We start from the raw sequence: 15,909 nt of genomic DNA on the forward strand, positions 1-15,909 counted from the left end.
AAGAAATTACCGAGAATAAAAGATAGATAATGAAAGGGTTGGGGCTTTCCACCGGAGAAAACCAGTGGAAGCCCCTCGATTTACTTGAAAAAGAGCAAACCCTAATGGAGGAGGAGGAAGAGAGATTTTTTTTTTTTTTTTTGGTCATAGTTGTTTCAACGGAATGAGTAAGATGTGAAATTAAAATACATTTTTTCATAGTAAAAATGTGATATTAAAATTTAAAATACAATTTTTTAAAGTAAAGATGTGATATTAAAATTTATAATGTCATATTGATTAATGATTCGAGATGATCATTTTACTTTAATAAAGGGCAGAAATCTATAGAATCACTTTGTAGTTCATACGGGATCATTTTGTTTTGATAAAGACGAGCATTTAAAAAAATCATAAATATAGTCAAGTTTGTAGTTATTATGAAATTATAATATCGACAACAGGCTATAAGCCCTAGCTATAAAAAAAATATATATATCGAGTTCACGTCAAAAATTTGACGCTTAAATGTCATTTTCCTGCTTGTCCAATTTTTTCGATCTTACTTTTACAACTAGTCTCGTGTCAAAAATCTTGGGAACACATTTTTTAAAGATATATTGTGACAATCAAGATCAAAATTCGAATATTTTTTAAAGATCAGGTCAAATACCGAATTTCAAATCAGAAATACATCTGGTAGAAGGTCGAGTGATCCACATAAATATACCAGAAGTCCTTTAAAGGAGCGTGATTTGTTGGACCATTTGGTAGTCATACTTACAGTTACAAACTCTCGCAAATCTTTTTATCAGATATTATAATATTATAATGATCTCAGCACGAAACATTATTGTGTATATACCAGAAATACCTCTAACTTTCGACTGTTATCATGTTCGAAAATATGATGAGAGTTAAATATATGATTTCAAGGTATGTTCAAATCGATTACTTTAAGGTTATAGAGTTATAACTAAAGTTTTATTTTGAGAGAAAAAATATTATAATCTAGATTCTACTTTTTTCAAAAAATATTGTCACATATATTCCAAATTTTGTTTCAAACCACATGATAAACATTATCAATCTTCACGCGCATATAATAATCTCATTATTATTATCAGTGTGAGTCTCCTCCATCCCAAAATAAGAACGTGTTTGATTTTTTACACCTACTTTGAGGTTAAAAAAATAGATTTCTATACATTATTTGTAATTTTCTTTCATGAATAAAAATTTATGAAAACGAAAATTTGAATAGTATATAAAATATTTATTTAACATCTCAAATTACGTGTAGAATGTTAAAGAAACTCTTAGTATTTTAAGACCGAAGGAGTATTAACAATCGGAAAGAATTTGAAAAGGCTTTTGGATTACACAACATTTTCAATTTTTTAATTAATTTACAACTACTAACAAAAAGGTAAAAAAGCTCAAAAAAAAAAAAAGGTAAAAAAGCTAAGATTGACTGATGGAGAAATTGAAGTTTGACGCACGTGTGTGAATTGAAAGATACTGTCACTTTGTCTATTTCCTCGAACTGACCAATACGAGCACTGAATCCAAAACTCTACAAACTATGCTTGCAAAGTTGAAGCAGCTCTCAACAAACATCAATCAAACACATCCTCTTCGATGTATGCCTCTTCTAAATCATCTTTTCTCAACACCCATCATTTGTTTTTACAATTTCAACCCGACCCGATTCACATTCTTGCCCATGCTCCGCACTCAAAAGCTCCATCAATTCGATGTGGTCTCAGAGAAATCAAGAAACGTATAGACACAGTGAAAAATACCCAGAAAATTACAGAGGCAATGAAGCTTGTTGCTGCAGCTAAAGTTAGAAGGGCCCAAGAAGCTGTTATTAATGGTAGGCCTTTTTCTGAAACCCTAGCTCAAGTTTTATATGATATCAATGAACAAGCACAGTTAGAAGATGTTGATGTTCCTTTAACTAATGTTAGGCCTGTTAAGAAAGTTGCCCTTGTTGTTGTTTCGGGTGATCGGGGTTTATGTGGAGGGTTTAATAATGGCGTTTTTAGGAAAGCTGAGACGAGGATCGCGGAACTTAAGAATTTTGGTTTGGAGTGTAGTTTGATTAGTGTTGGGAAAAAGGGTAATTTGTATTTTGGTAGGAGGGATTGTGAGGTTTTGGATAGGTGCATTGTGGGTAGTGGTGGTTTCCCGAATGTGAAAGATGCTCAAGTTATTGCTGATGAGGTTTTTTCGTTGTTTGTTAGTGAAGAAGTTGATAAAGTTGAGATTTTGTACACCAAGTTCGTGTCTTTGATTAAGTCAAGTCCAGTGATTCAGACATTGCTTCCGATATCAGCGAAAGGAGATGTTTGTGATGCTAATGGGATTTGTGTTGATGCGAGTGAAGATGAGTTTTTCAGGTTGACGACGAAAGAAGGGAAATTGACCGTAGAGCGGGATAGGTTGGGAGTTAGTGGCACGGGGTTATTGCCTAATATGCAATTCGAGCAAGATCCGGTTCAGATTCTTGACGCTATGATGCCTCTTTATCTAAATAGTCAGATTTTGAAGGCATTGCAGGAGTCATTGGCCAGTGAGCTTGCTGCAAGGATGAATGCAATGAGTAACGCAACCGAAAATGCAATTGAGTTGAAAAAAGAGCTTTCAAATAAATATAATAGGGAACGGCAGGCTAAGATTACCAATGAAATATTGGAAATTGTTGCTGGAGCAGAGGCAATGTTGTAGTTTCATATATTCAGTTCTTCCATATATCCTTCTTTTCAGTTTGCTATAAGCTGGCTGCTATTCTTAGCTCATCTAGAGCATTTTGCAAATGGATTATTTAGCAGAAGGAATTATGTTGTTTATCTATATGAAATTATTAGAAGAAAGGGATCAGATGATAGGTATACAAGATTCCATACTTTGTTTTCCCAATGTTTGTGGCTTATTAAGCATTCTTCCAATATTTGGACTTTGGGTTTTATCTTTAATTGAAAATAATTTTATTGGGAACTCGTTCTGCTCAACGTTCACCATCATTTTAGTGAAATTAAACAAAATGTTTTGGAGGATTTGTGACTTATGTTATAACTGTTCCTGTTGCAATAAACCGTATATTTGCATCGAATTTCACATTTGTGGTTTTTGTCTGTTGCAACATAGTTTCATTCCACTTGAAAAATAAGGGTTTGTAATGTTGCTCTATAAGCATGTGGCTCAAATGTAAAATATTCTTTGGTAATTTGATATCTAACTCACATTAATGATTCCATGCCTGTTTCTTGTAAAATTATTAACTCACATTAATTAACAGATTTGTTATTAAATTGTTGTATTATATTATTAATGTTAAACGTGCCATAAGCTGTAGTGTGAAACAGGTTGCTTCATCAATCTAGGTTATTTTAATGTGCTGATTCTTGATGGGAACTTGGAAGAAGTGGAAATGCACCTCTTGTATTTTTCAACAAATAAGTGGCAATGACCTTTCCAAGCAGATCTATAGGCCATAATCGAATCTATTTGCACAAGTCCTGAGAAGCAATGGAGTAAGTTTAAAATGGGTTGATCTTTCAGACTGTAACTTCATGTATTTATATATCATTTGTAAATGTCTGCTGATTTAACTAACACCCCACAGTATGCTACCGAGAACTCAAGGAGGCTTGAATCCTCATTACCTGCAAGTAAGATGATGTCTTAACCACTAGGCTAAATACCTTTGTTTTTAGACTTCAGCTATAATTAGCCTGTCCTTCTATTTCTTCTGTTACAATTGTTTGATAAATAACTTAGTGATTTGAAGGAAGGACTTTATAAAGGAGCACAATATCCTTGTAGAGAAACTTCACCAATTGACCTCAGATGATGCTTTGTTTTTTAGACTTCAGCTATAATTAGTCTGTCCCTCTACTTCTTCTGTTACATTTTTTGATAAATAACTTGGTGACTTGAAGGAAGGACTTTATAAATGAGCACAATATCCTTGTAGAGAAACTTCACCAATTGACCTCAGATGATGCTTGGTTGTGTAAAAGACTGATTTCTAGTTTAACCAGAGAATTTTTGAGGTACCAATATTACATGCATAGAGTTGATGACTTTTAAGTAAAAATAATTTGTTGGTGGATATATCGCACATTGAAGGAACATAGCAAAGTTCAAGCTGCACCAGTGAAAATGGTGAATTACATGAAAGATTTTCAACTACTTACCCAACAAAAGGTATATAGCATAAATCCCATATTAGAATGTTACAGTGTTAAAGTTAAACATGGCGTATATATTTATGATTCTCGTTTAATGCTATGATAGTGAGCTGCATCGATTCTGAATTGCATCTCTTATGTTCAAAAGTGATCTTTTAATGAACAAAAGACATACAAGTAACAAAAGGAGTATTTTTATTGAAATTCTTAAATCTCTGCAATATGCTTACTGTTATGGCAGTTGTTCCTTTGCACCGGTATATGTATTTGTACTGTCCAGCTAGCTTTTACCTTATGGTCGTGGACTGACGTCTAAACTTCTCGAAGCTTACTGGACAACAGTGATAAATTTATTGATATTAAGTTGCTGCAGTGCACTTTATATGAGCCTACATAATTTAATATTGGTGTACTTAATTTCTGATAGATTAAATCTTTTATACTACTCCCTCAGCCCCCTCCAATTGTTTACAATGGGGAAAAGGGTTTGGCACACATTCTAAGGTTCCTACTATCATAAATTATTTAAAACTTTTTTTTTTCTTCTGAATAAATGTTTAATGTTTAAATTTTTATACAAAAAAAGAAAATTTTAAAAATAAGTTATAAAACTCTATTCTGTATACACCTTGAAATGTGTGCCAAATAGTGAAAAGAAACTGTAAAGAAATGGGTGGGACGGAGGAAGTATACCATTTTGAAGATAAAGATTATAGCTTTATCTGACAAAAAAAATCTAGCTATACATACTTTATGGTCTTCAGAAATAGGATATTAAATTATATTTGGATCCATGCTTTTCTTAAATAGGGTTCCAAGATTGGGACAATATATGTTTGTTTATGCACACATAAAACACAAATTTTCATCTGCTGTGATTTACACTTTCAGTTTCTGTTGTCACTTTCGTGGAAGGTATAGCTCACTTTCGTGGAAGGTATAGCTTTGTGAAAAGTGGATTGGGGTTAGAATATTCAACGAATCAACAACCTTTTTGGGTTGGATTCACTTTGAACAGGATTATTGGCCTGTTAGTTCTTAATTTAAGTTGCAGTGCAAGTACATATTACTTTATGTTATACAAGACTGAAAATTCTGTGTTATGTAGTCAATACTGGATATATATATTTTATGTTATACATATGAGTTTGTTGCATAAGATGGAACCCGCGGGGGGGGGGGGGGGGGGGGGGGGGGGGGGTGAGGACTTTATTTGGAGATCTCAACATCTTTTCTTCCTTTAGTCTAGTATGGATATATATATTTTGAATCCTTGAGTTGTTTAATTGCTAATCCTGTTTGTCTTTTTGTGTATAATAATTTAAGCACATATGGCTGCTCTTTTTCTGTACTGGTAGTGATAAATTTGTGCGGCATTAAGATGTCACAAGAAACTCTACTGATTCAATTTGTAAAATTTTGACGAGTTTACCTTCTCTCAAAACTATAACTCTTATGTTTTTCTGCTTGTTTACACTCAGAAGACTTGCATTTTTATATTGAAGTAGCAAAGTTTTGATAATCAAGAATACCTCATATGTACTGTTGAAGGTATTTAGACACGAAAATGAGAAAGTACTTGATGCATTTTCCTCAACACCAATATGCGTTAGATAGGAAAATTGTTAGATCTTTTAAATTCCTTAAATGAGTTTTCTAGAACTTGATAGGCGAATCTAGGCTTTTATTTACCTTGTAATATTATATATAATTGGATATATATTAATTCTATTATATATGAAAAACATTATTTTTACATTAGATACTCACATATTTGACAATCCCTAGAGACGGCCCTCATATCTATACTAGTCTCACTTCTCTCATTCCGTTTACAAACAATCCTAAAATCAGCTGACTACGGTGAACTGACCCAAGCACGCCTTTTCAGAGACGCCAGACCATCTAAGGCTTCATTTTGGTTCCATCGACACAATTCACGGTATCTCCTATATCCCTTTTCTTTACACACAAATTCATACAATCATGGATACACTAAATTAATCTCTTGATTTTCACCCAGTTTGTGTTTATTTGATATGGTAGCGAAGGCGCATAGCAACCTGTGTTTCACATAACTTGATTGTAAACCTACCATATAGGTGCCAATTAATTACTCAATTGGATAATTCTATACACCGAGGTAATTGGTAACCGAACTTATCTTCATTAAGGGAGGGGGGGTTCGGAGTAGAGGATCCTTAGATACACTAAATTAAACTCTTGATTTTCACCCGATTTGTCTTTATTTGCTAAGGTAATGAAGGCACATAGCAACCTATGTTTCACATAAATTGATTGTACACCTACCGCATCGGTGCCGATTAATTACTCGACGGCATTGGCCAATTTTATAGACACAGAGTTAATTGGTAACCGAACTTATTGACGATGAAGTGAAAAGAGGGGGAGGGGGGGTTAGGTAGAAAAGCTTCAGATACACTGAATTAATTTCTAGATTGTCATCCGGTTTGTCTTTAATTGCTATGGTAATGAACGCGCATAGCAACCTCTGTTTCATATAATTTGCCTAATAATTAGTAATTACTCAACCGCATTGGCCAATTTTTAGAATAATGGTTCTATATAAGTTGCCTATGCAATTTAATGATTAGTAAATTTGTGACTGTATTGTATAGAAACTGAAAATGCTCCATTATGTTGGATTTCTCTTTGCTTCTTTTAAAAAGATGTAAATCATTCTTTTGACGCTCTTTTTGTTCATTCTAGCCTTTAATTTAACAAAATTGCGTACTTTGTTTGACTTGATAATTTGTGCATATACAAATTTTTATATTTATGTTGCATCTAATATTAGCTTTGTTTATCAATTATATACATTGGTCGATTTCCATGGTACTTATACTAAATTTTACTTATCCACGTAAAAATTCTCCACTCGCTTTAGATCAGGCAATGGATTCGTCTTGGAAGGACTTCCAAACCCTGCAATTTATAAAGGAGAGACAATTCAAAGGGTCTGCTCACAAGTAAATCCTCATCTGTCATGTTATTTCTCTAGTTTACGACTTTGCTTGGCATTTGTAATTTTTTTGTCACGTTATAAATTTATATAATAAACTATCTACTTCTATATATTATTGTTATATGTGCAGCAGGTCGGAGTGTGAATCGAGTTGCTACTTCGACCTAGATTATTTTTCAGGGCTCATTCTTGACGGGAACTGGGAAAAAGTGGAAATGTATCTTTTGCGTTTCCTAGAAAATGGTGACAGTGAGCTCTCCAGGCCGATCCTTAATCTAATACGTATGCTTAAGCACTGCCAAGATTTGAAGGAGTAAGTTAAGCTCTAACTATTAACTAATTTCTTTTTGTCTAGTTTTGTTAACACGCTACAGTTTGTTACTACAGAGCTATATGTCAACCACTTGCAAGGTGATGCAGTGACCACTCTCTGGATTTTAGAATTTAGCATTAATTTGTCTGTCCCTCTTCTTTATTTCCTGAGCCAATTGTTTGATAACTTAGTTAAGGCACAAATTCCTTGTAGCGTAACTTAACCAATAGACTCGGTGCTTGTTTGGTTGACATCTAGATACTTAGGAAGTAGAAATTCCCAGGAAGTAGTATTTGATGAAATTGTTTGGTTGACATTAGTTGGGGAAGTGTAAGTTCCTTGGAACTTTAAATACCTACAAATCATGGGAAGTTACTCACCTAGACCCTCTTTGGTAACTTGCACTTCCTGTAGGAAGTTAAAACCTATCTATCAACCAAACACAAATTTTAATCTCCCATTTATTATAATTTCCATGGTGATTTCAAATTACAAAGGAATCAACTTCCTATTAGTAACCAAACAAGCACTCAGATAATAATTGTTGTGCGGTGATAAGTGTTGTGCAAAAGACTGGCTTCTAAATTGAACAGAGATAAGTTTAAGTACCAGTAATTTGTGAGTTGAATTGATAACTTTTGGATCAAATCATTTGGTTGGGCACAGGACATCAAAAGAGGAACTTGACGAGATTCAAGCTGCGCGACTGAAACTGGTCAATTACATGAAAGATGCTTTGCCTCGAATCCTTATATCGCAAAGGTATATCACATAAAACTCATTTTACAAATGTTGAAGTAAACATGACATGTATATATATATATATATGCTTCCAGTTCAATACTATGACTACAGGTAAGCTTCATTAATTTTATCGTAAATTTAAGTTAAAACTGACCCTTTTTTTTTTTGTTAAATAAAGTGTTCATATATTTTATAAATTAAACATAAATATAGAAGTACAAAATTTTTTTAAAAAGGAAATTGCTGCTATTAACTTCATGCAATATGCTTATTGATATGGTAATTGCTCCTATCACTGGGTAAATGCTGTATTTTCCGACTAGCTTATACCTTTTTATCCTGGACTTCTTGAAGCTTATTCAAGAATTAGATAATAAAGTTCCCCTAATATTAAGCTGCTAGTGCATACTGCATATAAAGCTAACATGATTATAATATTGCTGCATTTTAAGGTCCTGATATTGTTGATGTATATACTTTATGGTCTTGAGATCTGACAGAACTTTACTACACCGCATGCAGCTCGAGCTGGCAGCATTCAGGGTGTCCTGATCCAGCACCTCAGCCTCCTGAACATAGATGCATTGGTGGCCAGGTTTCACAGATAACTCCGAATATGGTTAGACCAGTGCCAAAATTAGCATTCTCTCTCTCTCAACACACACACACACACACACACACATTACGTGCCAGGTATAAAAAGTTACTTTCCTACATATTCAGCAAGATTCTGGATCTGAATCAGCTCCACCCCAACGACGGACTACTCGTACAGCACAGATAAGCTTAGGTAAATTTATCAGCTTGTTGTGATTATGATTACTTAAATGCATTCTTTCATATTTTCTTTATTAAGCGATATCTCAGTTTACTGATGACATGGCCTTTCAGGCGCTTATAAACTCAAGTCCCTCACTCCTAATGTTCCAGCAAAATAAATTCTTCGAATAATGGCCAAAGTGTTGGGCCTATTTGAAGAAGTTACTTATGAGTTGAAGTTCGACTGACAAGTCAATTTAGCTTTGATCTGTTTGAGAAGTTGAGTTTGAAGAATGTATGAAGGAACACTTACTTTAATGACTTATTTAAATTTGTAATTTGATTAGATTATCCTCCAGTAAAATAAATTCTTCGAACAATGGCTAAAGTGCCAGGGCCTGCTCGAAGAAGTTACTTATGAGTCAGCGTTTGACTTGCATGTCCAGTTTTGATTTGGTCTGATGTGTCATGCATCAGTATATGAATAAGAATTGTTGGAGAAGTTGAGGTTTATGGATGTACGAAGGAACACTTATTTTAGAGACTTACTTTATGTTTGTAATTAGACTTGACTTGGCAGCCATTACTACGTGTAAGTTTCACTTCTTATTTTTGACCTTTTCTTTTCTTTTTTTGGTGGGGTGGGTGTTAAGGATGACCTTTGTCATGGGGAGGTTGCCTTACCTAGGCCACCCCTTTTATTGATTAAACTGGATGTTTCTTCATTAGCACAAATAAACTTCAGTCGAGATCAGTTGCACTACTGGCTATTCAAATGCACTCTTCTATTAATTTTTTTAAAATTGAATTCTCAGTTTACTGATGATATGCCTTGTAGGTGCTGTTACCAGGACGATTCCCTCTAATGATCCAGTTGCAATAAATTATTCTAATACTGGACAAAGTGCTACTGAAGTGCAAAGGGCTAGGAGAGGATTTCCTACATCAGTTGCACAAACACTTGATCAGAGTTCATCTATAACAACCATGGATTTTAATCCTGTTCATTCAACAATACTTTTAGGTAAGCATTATAAACTTCAGCACCTAGTACTCTCCTAGAATAAATAATTTCATTTCTATCCACAGAGCCTAGGGAGTTCTTCTTCTTTGAAGATTATATAATTTGAGTTGACAAATTGGTAGTAAAATTTGCAGTAATCTTGCGGCTCCATAGTTCTTGAAATGAATTTTTAATATTAGGACGATATATATGTGCTTTCAGTTGGAACTCTTGTGGGAGATATAGCTTTGTGGGAAGTGGATTCTGGGAAGGTGGCCCTACGACCTCCTCAGCCGTGGGACACTGAATCACTTTCACCAGAATTATTGGTGTGTTTGTTCTTCAGTTAAGTTTAACTATTAATTGATAGTTAATTATTATACGAGACTGAATAATTTGTGATATGCAGTTAGCATTTGAAGAAGCTTCAATCTCAGTATGTCGTGTAAGATGGAACCAGGATGGAACTTTATTTGGTGATCTCAACACCTTCTTCCTTTAATTTGAAGTAGATAGAATATGAATTGCTGATCTGTAAAATTGCTAATCTCTTACAAATTTTGTTTATTATGACATAATAATTTGCAGGAGTTGCATACTCAAAGCACATTATTCAGCTCTATTCCTGTCCTGGTACTGGGAAAATTGTGCGACATAAAGAGGTCACTAGAATTCTACTGATTCTCTAAAACATGGATGAGCGTACCTTAAATAAATATTTCCTTTTATTCTTGATTGTCAACACTCAGAGATTTGCATGTTAAATAGTAGCATCAGGGAAAATAAATACTCCATATACAACAAGAAGAGTCCCAAAATTTTAATGTTCTTAATCCCCACAAAAAAGGTGTACTGAACTTCGGATGTAAATTACCACCATCTATACTACCAGTCTGTCATGCCACCTTTATGAAGCAAACAAACAACTTTGCAGGGTCATCCAAAATGATTTTCCCCAGTAAGAGCCCCACGAGCATATGAAAAACTAGAATGAGATAAAAACAAAAGCCCATAAAAAGCCCAGGAATATTGCAGAATGATAATTGAGGCTCTTTACCTGGGGAAGAAACAATTAAAGTTTTAAGTGGAGATATAATCGATATGTTCAAATTTAAAGTATTTATATCTAAGTCAACCCCTCTCAGCTGTTACTAATATCTAATTCAGTTTTCTGACACTGTCTTTCCTCTAGATTAATGCTCATATTGGCAGTGTATATGATCTCGTCTTTGCTGGTAAACTATTATTCACTTGTGGCAGTGACATATTAATCAAGGTTAGTTCAAAATAATTATAAATGTATATATAATTGACATATTCTAGTTCTAGAAAGCAGCAACGTATGTAAGAACTTCCTGCAAAAACAGGTTTGGGATCTGGCTGCTAATTGTCAGCTAGTATGGGTTATTCAAGGCTGTCCTGCGTACTCTCTGTGTCCTGTTGTTCGTGGTGACACTCGTGTAAGTATCAGTACAGTGGTATATTTATTTCTACCTAGTGCATATGTTTATTATATATGGTGTATGTATTCAACTAAATCCACTTTGTAATGTTTTTGTTTTCTCTAGTTTCTCATATCACATTCATTTGACGGGCAACTGAAGGTATGGAGCCAGCACAGAGCAAGTCCAGCATGTTTATTTCGTAGTTGGAAGTGCACTACAAAGTCTTATATTCCAGATAGTAAACGGTATTGCAGTTCTGTTAATTTGGCAATTTCAGTTTTCCTACCTTTATCGAGGCAACTGATACCCTGATATTTATACTTCCAAGGCTTTTCACTTCTGGCACTGATGAACATGGCAAGGCATACATTGTTGAATGGCAAGTTAGGAATGGTGAAAGAAAAGTCAAGAGGTCTTTTCGGGGACTTAATGAATACAGCGGACATTTGCATTTTGATTTGAACAAGAACAGTATCTTGGCTGCTGGATATAATCACCAAATAAAATTTTGGGATATCGATAATGGGAATCCTTTAGGTGTATCTATTGCTGATGGGAACCTACCTGTAAGTCCTTTTTCTGCACAGTTTAAGTTTTTAGCCTATCAGCAATTAGTTTATAACAGGGTTTTTGTGTATCTGTGTATATCTTTTTCCTTTGCACAAGGATGTACCTTTAATCAAGTTCAACAAGGATGGAAGTCTATTGGCTGTGACGGCAAAGAATAATAGAATTAACATCTTAGCATCCAGAGATGGTATGCAACTGTTGGAAACTCGTAAAGTTCCTCACCGTGCTGCCTCTGAAATTACAGCTAATACTTCATCCAAGGTCAGTTCGATAAATAATCTAGTGGGTTAAATGCTTCTATTGTCATAAATTTAAGGGCAGAGCTACATTTTATGCTTAAGGAACAACTATAACTCATGCGTGTACAAAAATAAAAAGGTCGTCCAACTTGCTGTCAAATGATTATTACTGAATTTGACTCTGCTTTGCGTGAACAAATCATAGCAGAATATAAAAGGGGTTAAAGGTACATTTTAATGTGGTGTTTTGTATTGTTTTCATAGTTGTGTTCACAAAAATTAAACAAAACCTGATTTTTATAGTTTATGAATTTAAAAACAAAACAAAAACTCGAGTTTTAATTTTCCATATTAAAGGTATTCCGCAACTGTTTGTCAGAAGACATTTTTTAAAAACAAGAAATACCATTTTGATTGACACTTCACGACGTTATATGTTTGAATGCAGTGTAGTTAACTTATCATAATAGTGTGGAGGAAGGTGGTAGTTTTTTATCGAGAGTTGGTGATCTAGAAAACCACTTTATAATCCCTGAAAACACCTTTCCATGTCTTCAGTTTCTGTTTTCTTAAATTGTTTTCTGTTTCTAGAATGAGGGGCCAAACACCACCATTGTTTTTGAAAACTATGTTTTAAAAACAGAAAACAGGTATAAGTGAAAACGGTATTTAATTGTGGTGCCAAACATGTACTTTTTTTCTCTTTCTCTTTTGCCTTTTAGCTCTGTTGTCAAAGTTTCAATTTTACTTCATATATGTTCTTAGTCATGCAATCTATATTACATTTACTAATTTCTTACAAATGTCTGATCAAATTATAAATTTTACTAAAACCCATTTAATCTTTATTATGCAGAGACCAGTTCACGAAATTTGTGATGAGATTTCTCCCTATCCGTTTGCACTCATTCCAGCAAATGACGATATAATGAACAACAATGGAGTAGAAACGGGATGGCAGTACAGTGGAGGAGATTAATCACTGATACTGTTCTTTAAGTGGTGCTTAGTGTTAGACCCTTCCAAAAAAAATGTTGTGCTTTTTTGTTTTGGGAGCTAGCTTGACAATTGTGATTTTGTGATGTTGTCCATGGATTATTCCATCAGGCTTAAACAGTGCTCAGGTAATAGGTAATATAAATACAATTTAGGTTTAGTAAAATGTTCTTTAATTTTCATTATATTAAATATTTATTGTTAGGATATTCCAGATTAAATTGAAATGTCTACAACTATGTTAGAAAAGGTAGTTTACACCCTTAAACTTTAAAAAAGCAACGTGTTTTTCCGATTGAAGCCCTCCAAGTAATGAGGATCAATTCGGTTGATTTCCTAATTAATCGCCGATTAATCCTTGTTCCGTGACTTCACCGATTAATTCCTATTTCTGTTTTTTTACAACACTAAATCTGGCATTTTACATCATTGCAAATATTCAAACAAGGACATTTACCTGCGAATTATTATATGAATTGAATGCACATTTTATATTTGCACATTAGGTGGGTAGAAAGGAAAGCTTCCGCTTCTGGATATTGTGGGTTATGGAATTTGAAAAAAAATAAATAAACCATTTTGATCAATTTTCTAAATGATTTGCTACAAATCATTAAACTTTTGGTAAGATATTTTCATATTGCAATTTTGGAAAATTAAATCATATCAGTTTTGAATGGAGGAATTTAGCGATTTTCTTCAAAATCCAATCTCGCGAGTTAAAATCGGAAAAACTTAATATATAATAAAAAGAGAGCTATACTTTAAGGAAATAAATAGGAATAACTATAATGTCTTATTAAAATAGAACATCCTCAAGTAGCGTATGCTAAAATGATATAAATATATAACACTATAAAAATTATATGTTATTATTTCAAATCGTTATAATTAAGCTATATTATCTTAATAAGTCAATATGATAAGAGATGACATGAAATAAGAGATGAATGAAATATTACCACATGTATCTGGTGGTTCGATAAATATAACTAAGACGTAATGAGAAAATCTTAGAATTGATAATTTTTATCTATTTTCTGTGATTAATGTTTGAATAAATTTTAGTCAACATTTTTGTATGATTGGAGACTCTTGATATCGTTTAAGGAAATAAATAAACATGTATCCGCTTTATCAATTTCTTTTCACATCTTAATTTAAAACAAAATCAACATAATTAAAGCTAGACCATAATACTAAATCTGGATTGTTATTACTTGCAGACTCATAACGTGTAATACACAATCTCAGCAGATCATCCACTGTTAGTTCTAACATTGAACTATTGAGAACTGTGGGATAAGGAAAAAAGGAGGGTACCAAGCATACGAAAATTTGATGGAATTAAAGGGTGGGAGAGCTCGGCCTTGATTCAAAAGACAATGATCAGCCACTTTCTTGAAAAGTCTAGGATCTACCGGTGAAACTGACTGAAATCCATCGCATTTTAGCGTGATTGATTTCTGGAAACAAGTGCAATTATTTGTAATCTCCACATTCCATTCATCTTTGCCTCCTATCAGTCTTCCTGATCTTTCCGTTCCCACAATTATACTGTTCTTGTCACACACACATAATCCTGACAACACAAACACAATAATTCTTAATATCGAAATTAATCAAGAAACGTATGTCAAGTATCACGGTAAATGTAAAATGTTATTTCCTGAACAATATTTTTTTTGGAGTATATTTCAATAAAAATGCTATAAAAATTTAAAAAAGTTTGTGCCCGTTAAAAAAACAATTAATTCTGTTTTTCAACCAATGTTGATGTCGGTGATGTCTATTTTAGACATGAACCAAAAACTGATATCTGAATGTATATTTTTCTTTCAGCGGCATGTACAGCGTGTTCTTACCTTTGCTGACAAAACTAAAAAACAGAATCAAGAGAAGATAGTTTGTCATGGCTTCATGTAGAGCGTGTTCTTACCTTTGCTGACAAAACTAAAAAACAGAATCAAGAGAAGATAGTTTGTCATGGCTTCAGGAGAGCTTCTTGATGCTTTCTCTATACAGATATATTAGGGTTAATTTTTAATTATAACACCATGTGTGCAGGTGCTATTTATATACGTAGGTAATTACTAATTACCAATTTTATATCTTAAAGAGAAAATTTGCCGATATATATTGTGCTTGTGCTTCAATCATATTGACTATATTCGTTGCGTATAAATTAAAAATGGTATGTTATTAATATTTTATCAGTTCAATATGTTAATAAATCATGTGCAATTTTCGTGCAGATTTATTACAGACATGCAGAGGTTCAACAAATTTAAATATTCATAGGAGGTTGACTACATTTTAGCTAAGAGTTTTTTTTAATGGTCGGAGATGCTCTAAACATCATTTGTAACGCACAAGATTGACATCTATATGTAAGAATATTTAACCGAAATATCATTAATGCATGTATTAACGTAAAATCAATTGGTTTACGAGATTATGTTCCATGTTAAAATCTTCATTAGTTCTGTATCGCACATTCATCTATGATTGTCCAGATTTTATATGTAGTATATTGACTTAATATCTAATTAAATCAATACAATTAAAGAAAGTGAATCTTTGAAAAGAAAAAGAAATTTTTTCCAGAACATCATCATATATCATATACATATAGGCAGTTGGAGAATTTTGAAATTTATGTCTGGCAACTTTTTT

At 33.3% G+C, this 15,909-nt stretch overlaps 3 protein-coding genes across 3 annotated transcripts; 2 read left to right on the forward strand and 1 right to left on the reverse strand.

Moving 5' to 3' along the window:
* Window positions 1-1,526: 1,526 nt before the first annotated feature.
* On the forward strand, window positions 1,527-2,982 carry LOC108209775 (ATP synthase gamma chain 2, chloroplastic-like). Its single transcript, XM_017380871.2, has one exon. The coding sequence runs from the start codon at window positions 1,621-1,623 to the stop codon at window positions 2,710-2,712; it is 1,092 nt and encodes a 363-aa protein (XP_017236360.1). The 5' UTR covers window positions 1,527-1,620; the 3' UTR covers window positions 2,713-2,982.
* On the forward strand, window positions 2,741-14,657 carry LOC108209773 (topless-related protein 1). Its single transcript, XM_017380867.2, has 19 exons — window positions 2,741-2,873; window positions 3,351-3,656; window positions 6,070-6,120; window positions 7,087-7,168; window positions 7,295-7,477; window positions 8,144-8,239; window positions 8,744-8,840; window positions 8,945-9,011; window positions 9,819-10,004; window positions 10,206-10,312; window positions 10,393-10,459; window positions 10,572-10,645; window positions 11,176-11,259; window positions 11,351-11,443; window positions 11,552-11,673; window positions 11,757-11,994; window positions 12,095-12,259; window positions 13,094-13,361; window positions 14,460-14,657. The coding sequence occupies exons 2-18, from the start codon at window positions 3,581-3,583 to the stop codon at window positions 13,214-13,216; spliced, it is 1,911 nt and encodes a 636-aa protein (XP_017236356.1). The 5' UTR covers window positions 2,741-2,873; window positions 3,351-3,580; the 3' UTR covers window positions 13,217-13,361; window positions 14,460-14,657.
* LOC108209776 (protein TAPETUM DETERMINANT 1-like) lies at window positions 14,459-15,147 on the reverse strand. The gene is made up of 2 exons (XM_064086882.1): window positions 15,099-15,147; window positions 14,459-14,815 (listed from the first exon to the last, which is right to left on the reverse strand). Exons 1-2 carry the CDS (start codon window positions 15,145-15,147, stop codon window positions 14,508-14,510), a joined length of 357 nt encoding a protein of 118 aa, XP_063942952.1. The 3' UTR covers window positions 14,459-14,507.
* Window positions 15,148-15,909: the final 762 nt, after the last annotated feature.

The sequence above is a fragment of the Daucus carota genome, chromosome 2 (assembly GCF_001625215.2).
Source record: "Daucus carota subsp. sativus chromosome 2, DH1 v3.0, whole genome shotgun sequence".
Lineage (NCBI taxonomy): Eukaryota > Viridiplantae > Streptophyta > Magnoliopsida > Apiales > Apiaceae > Daucus > Daucus carota.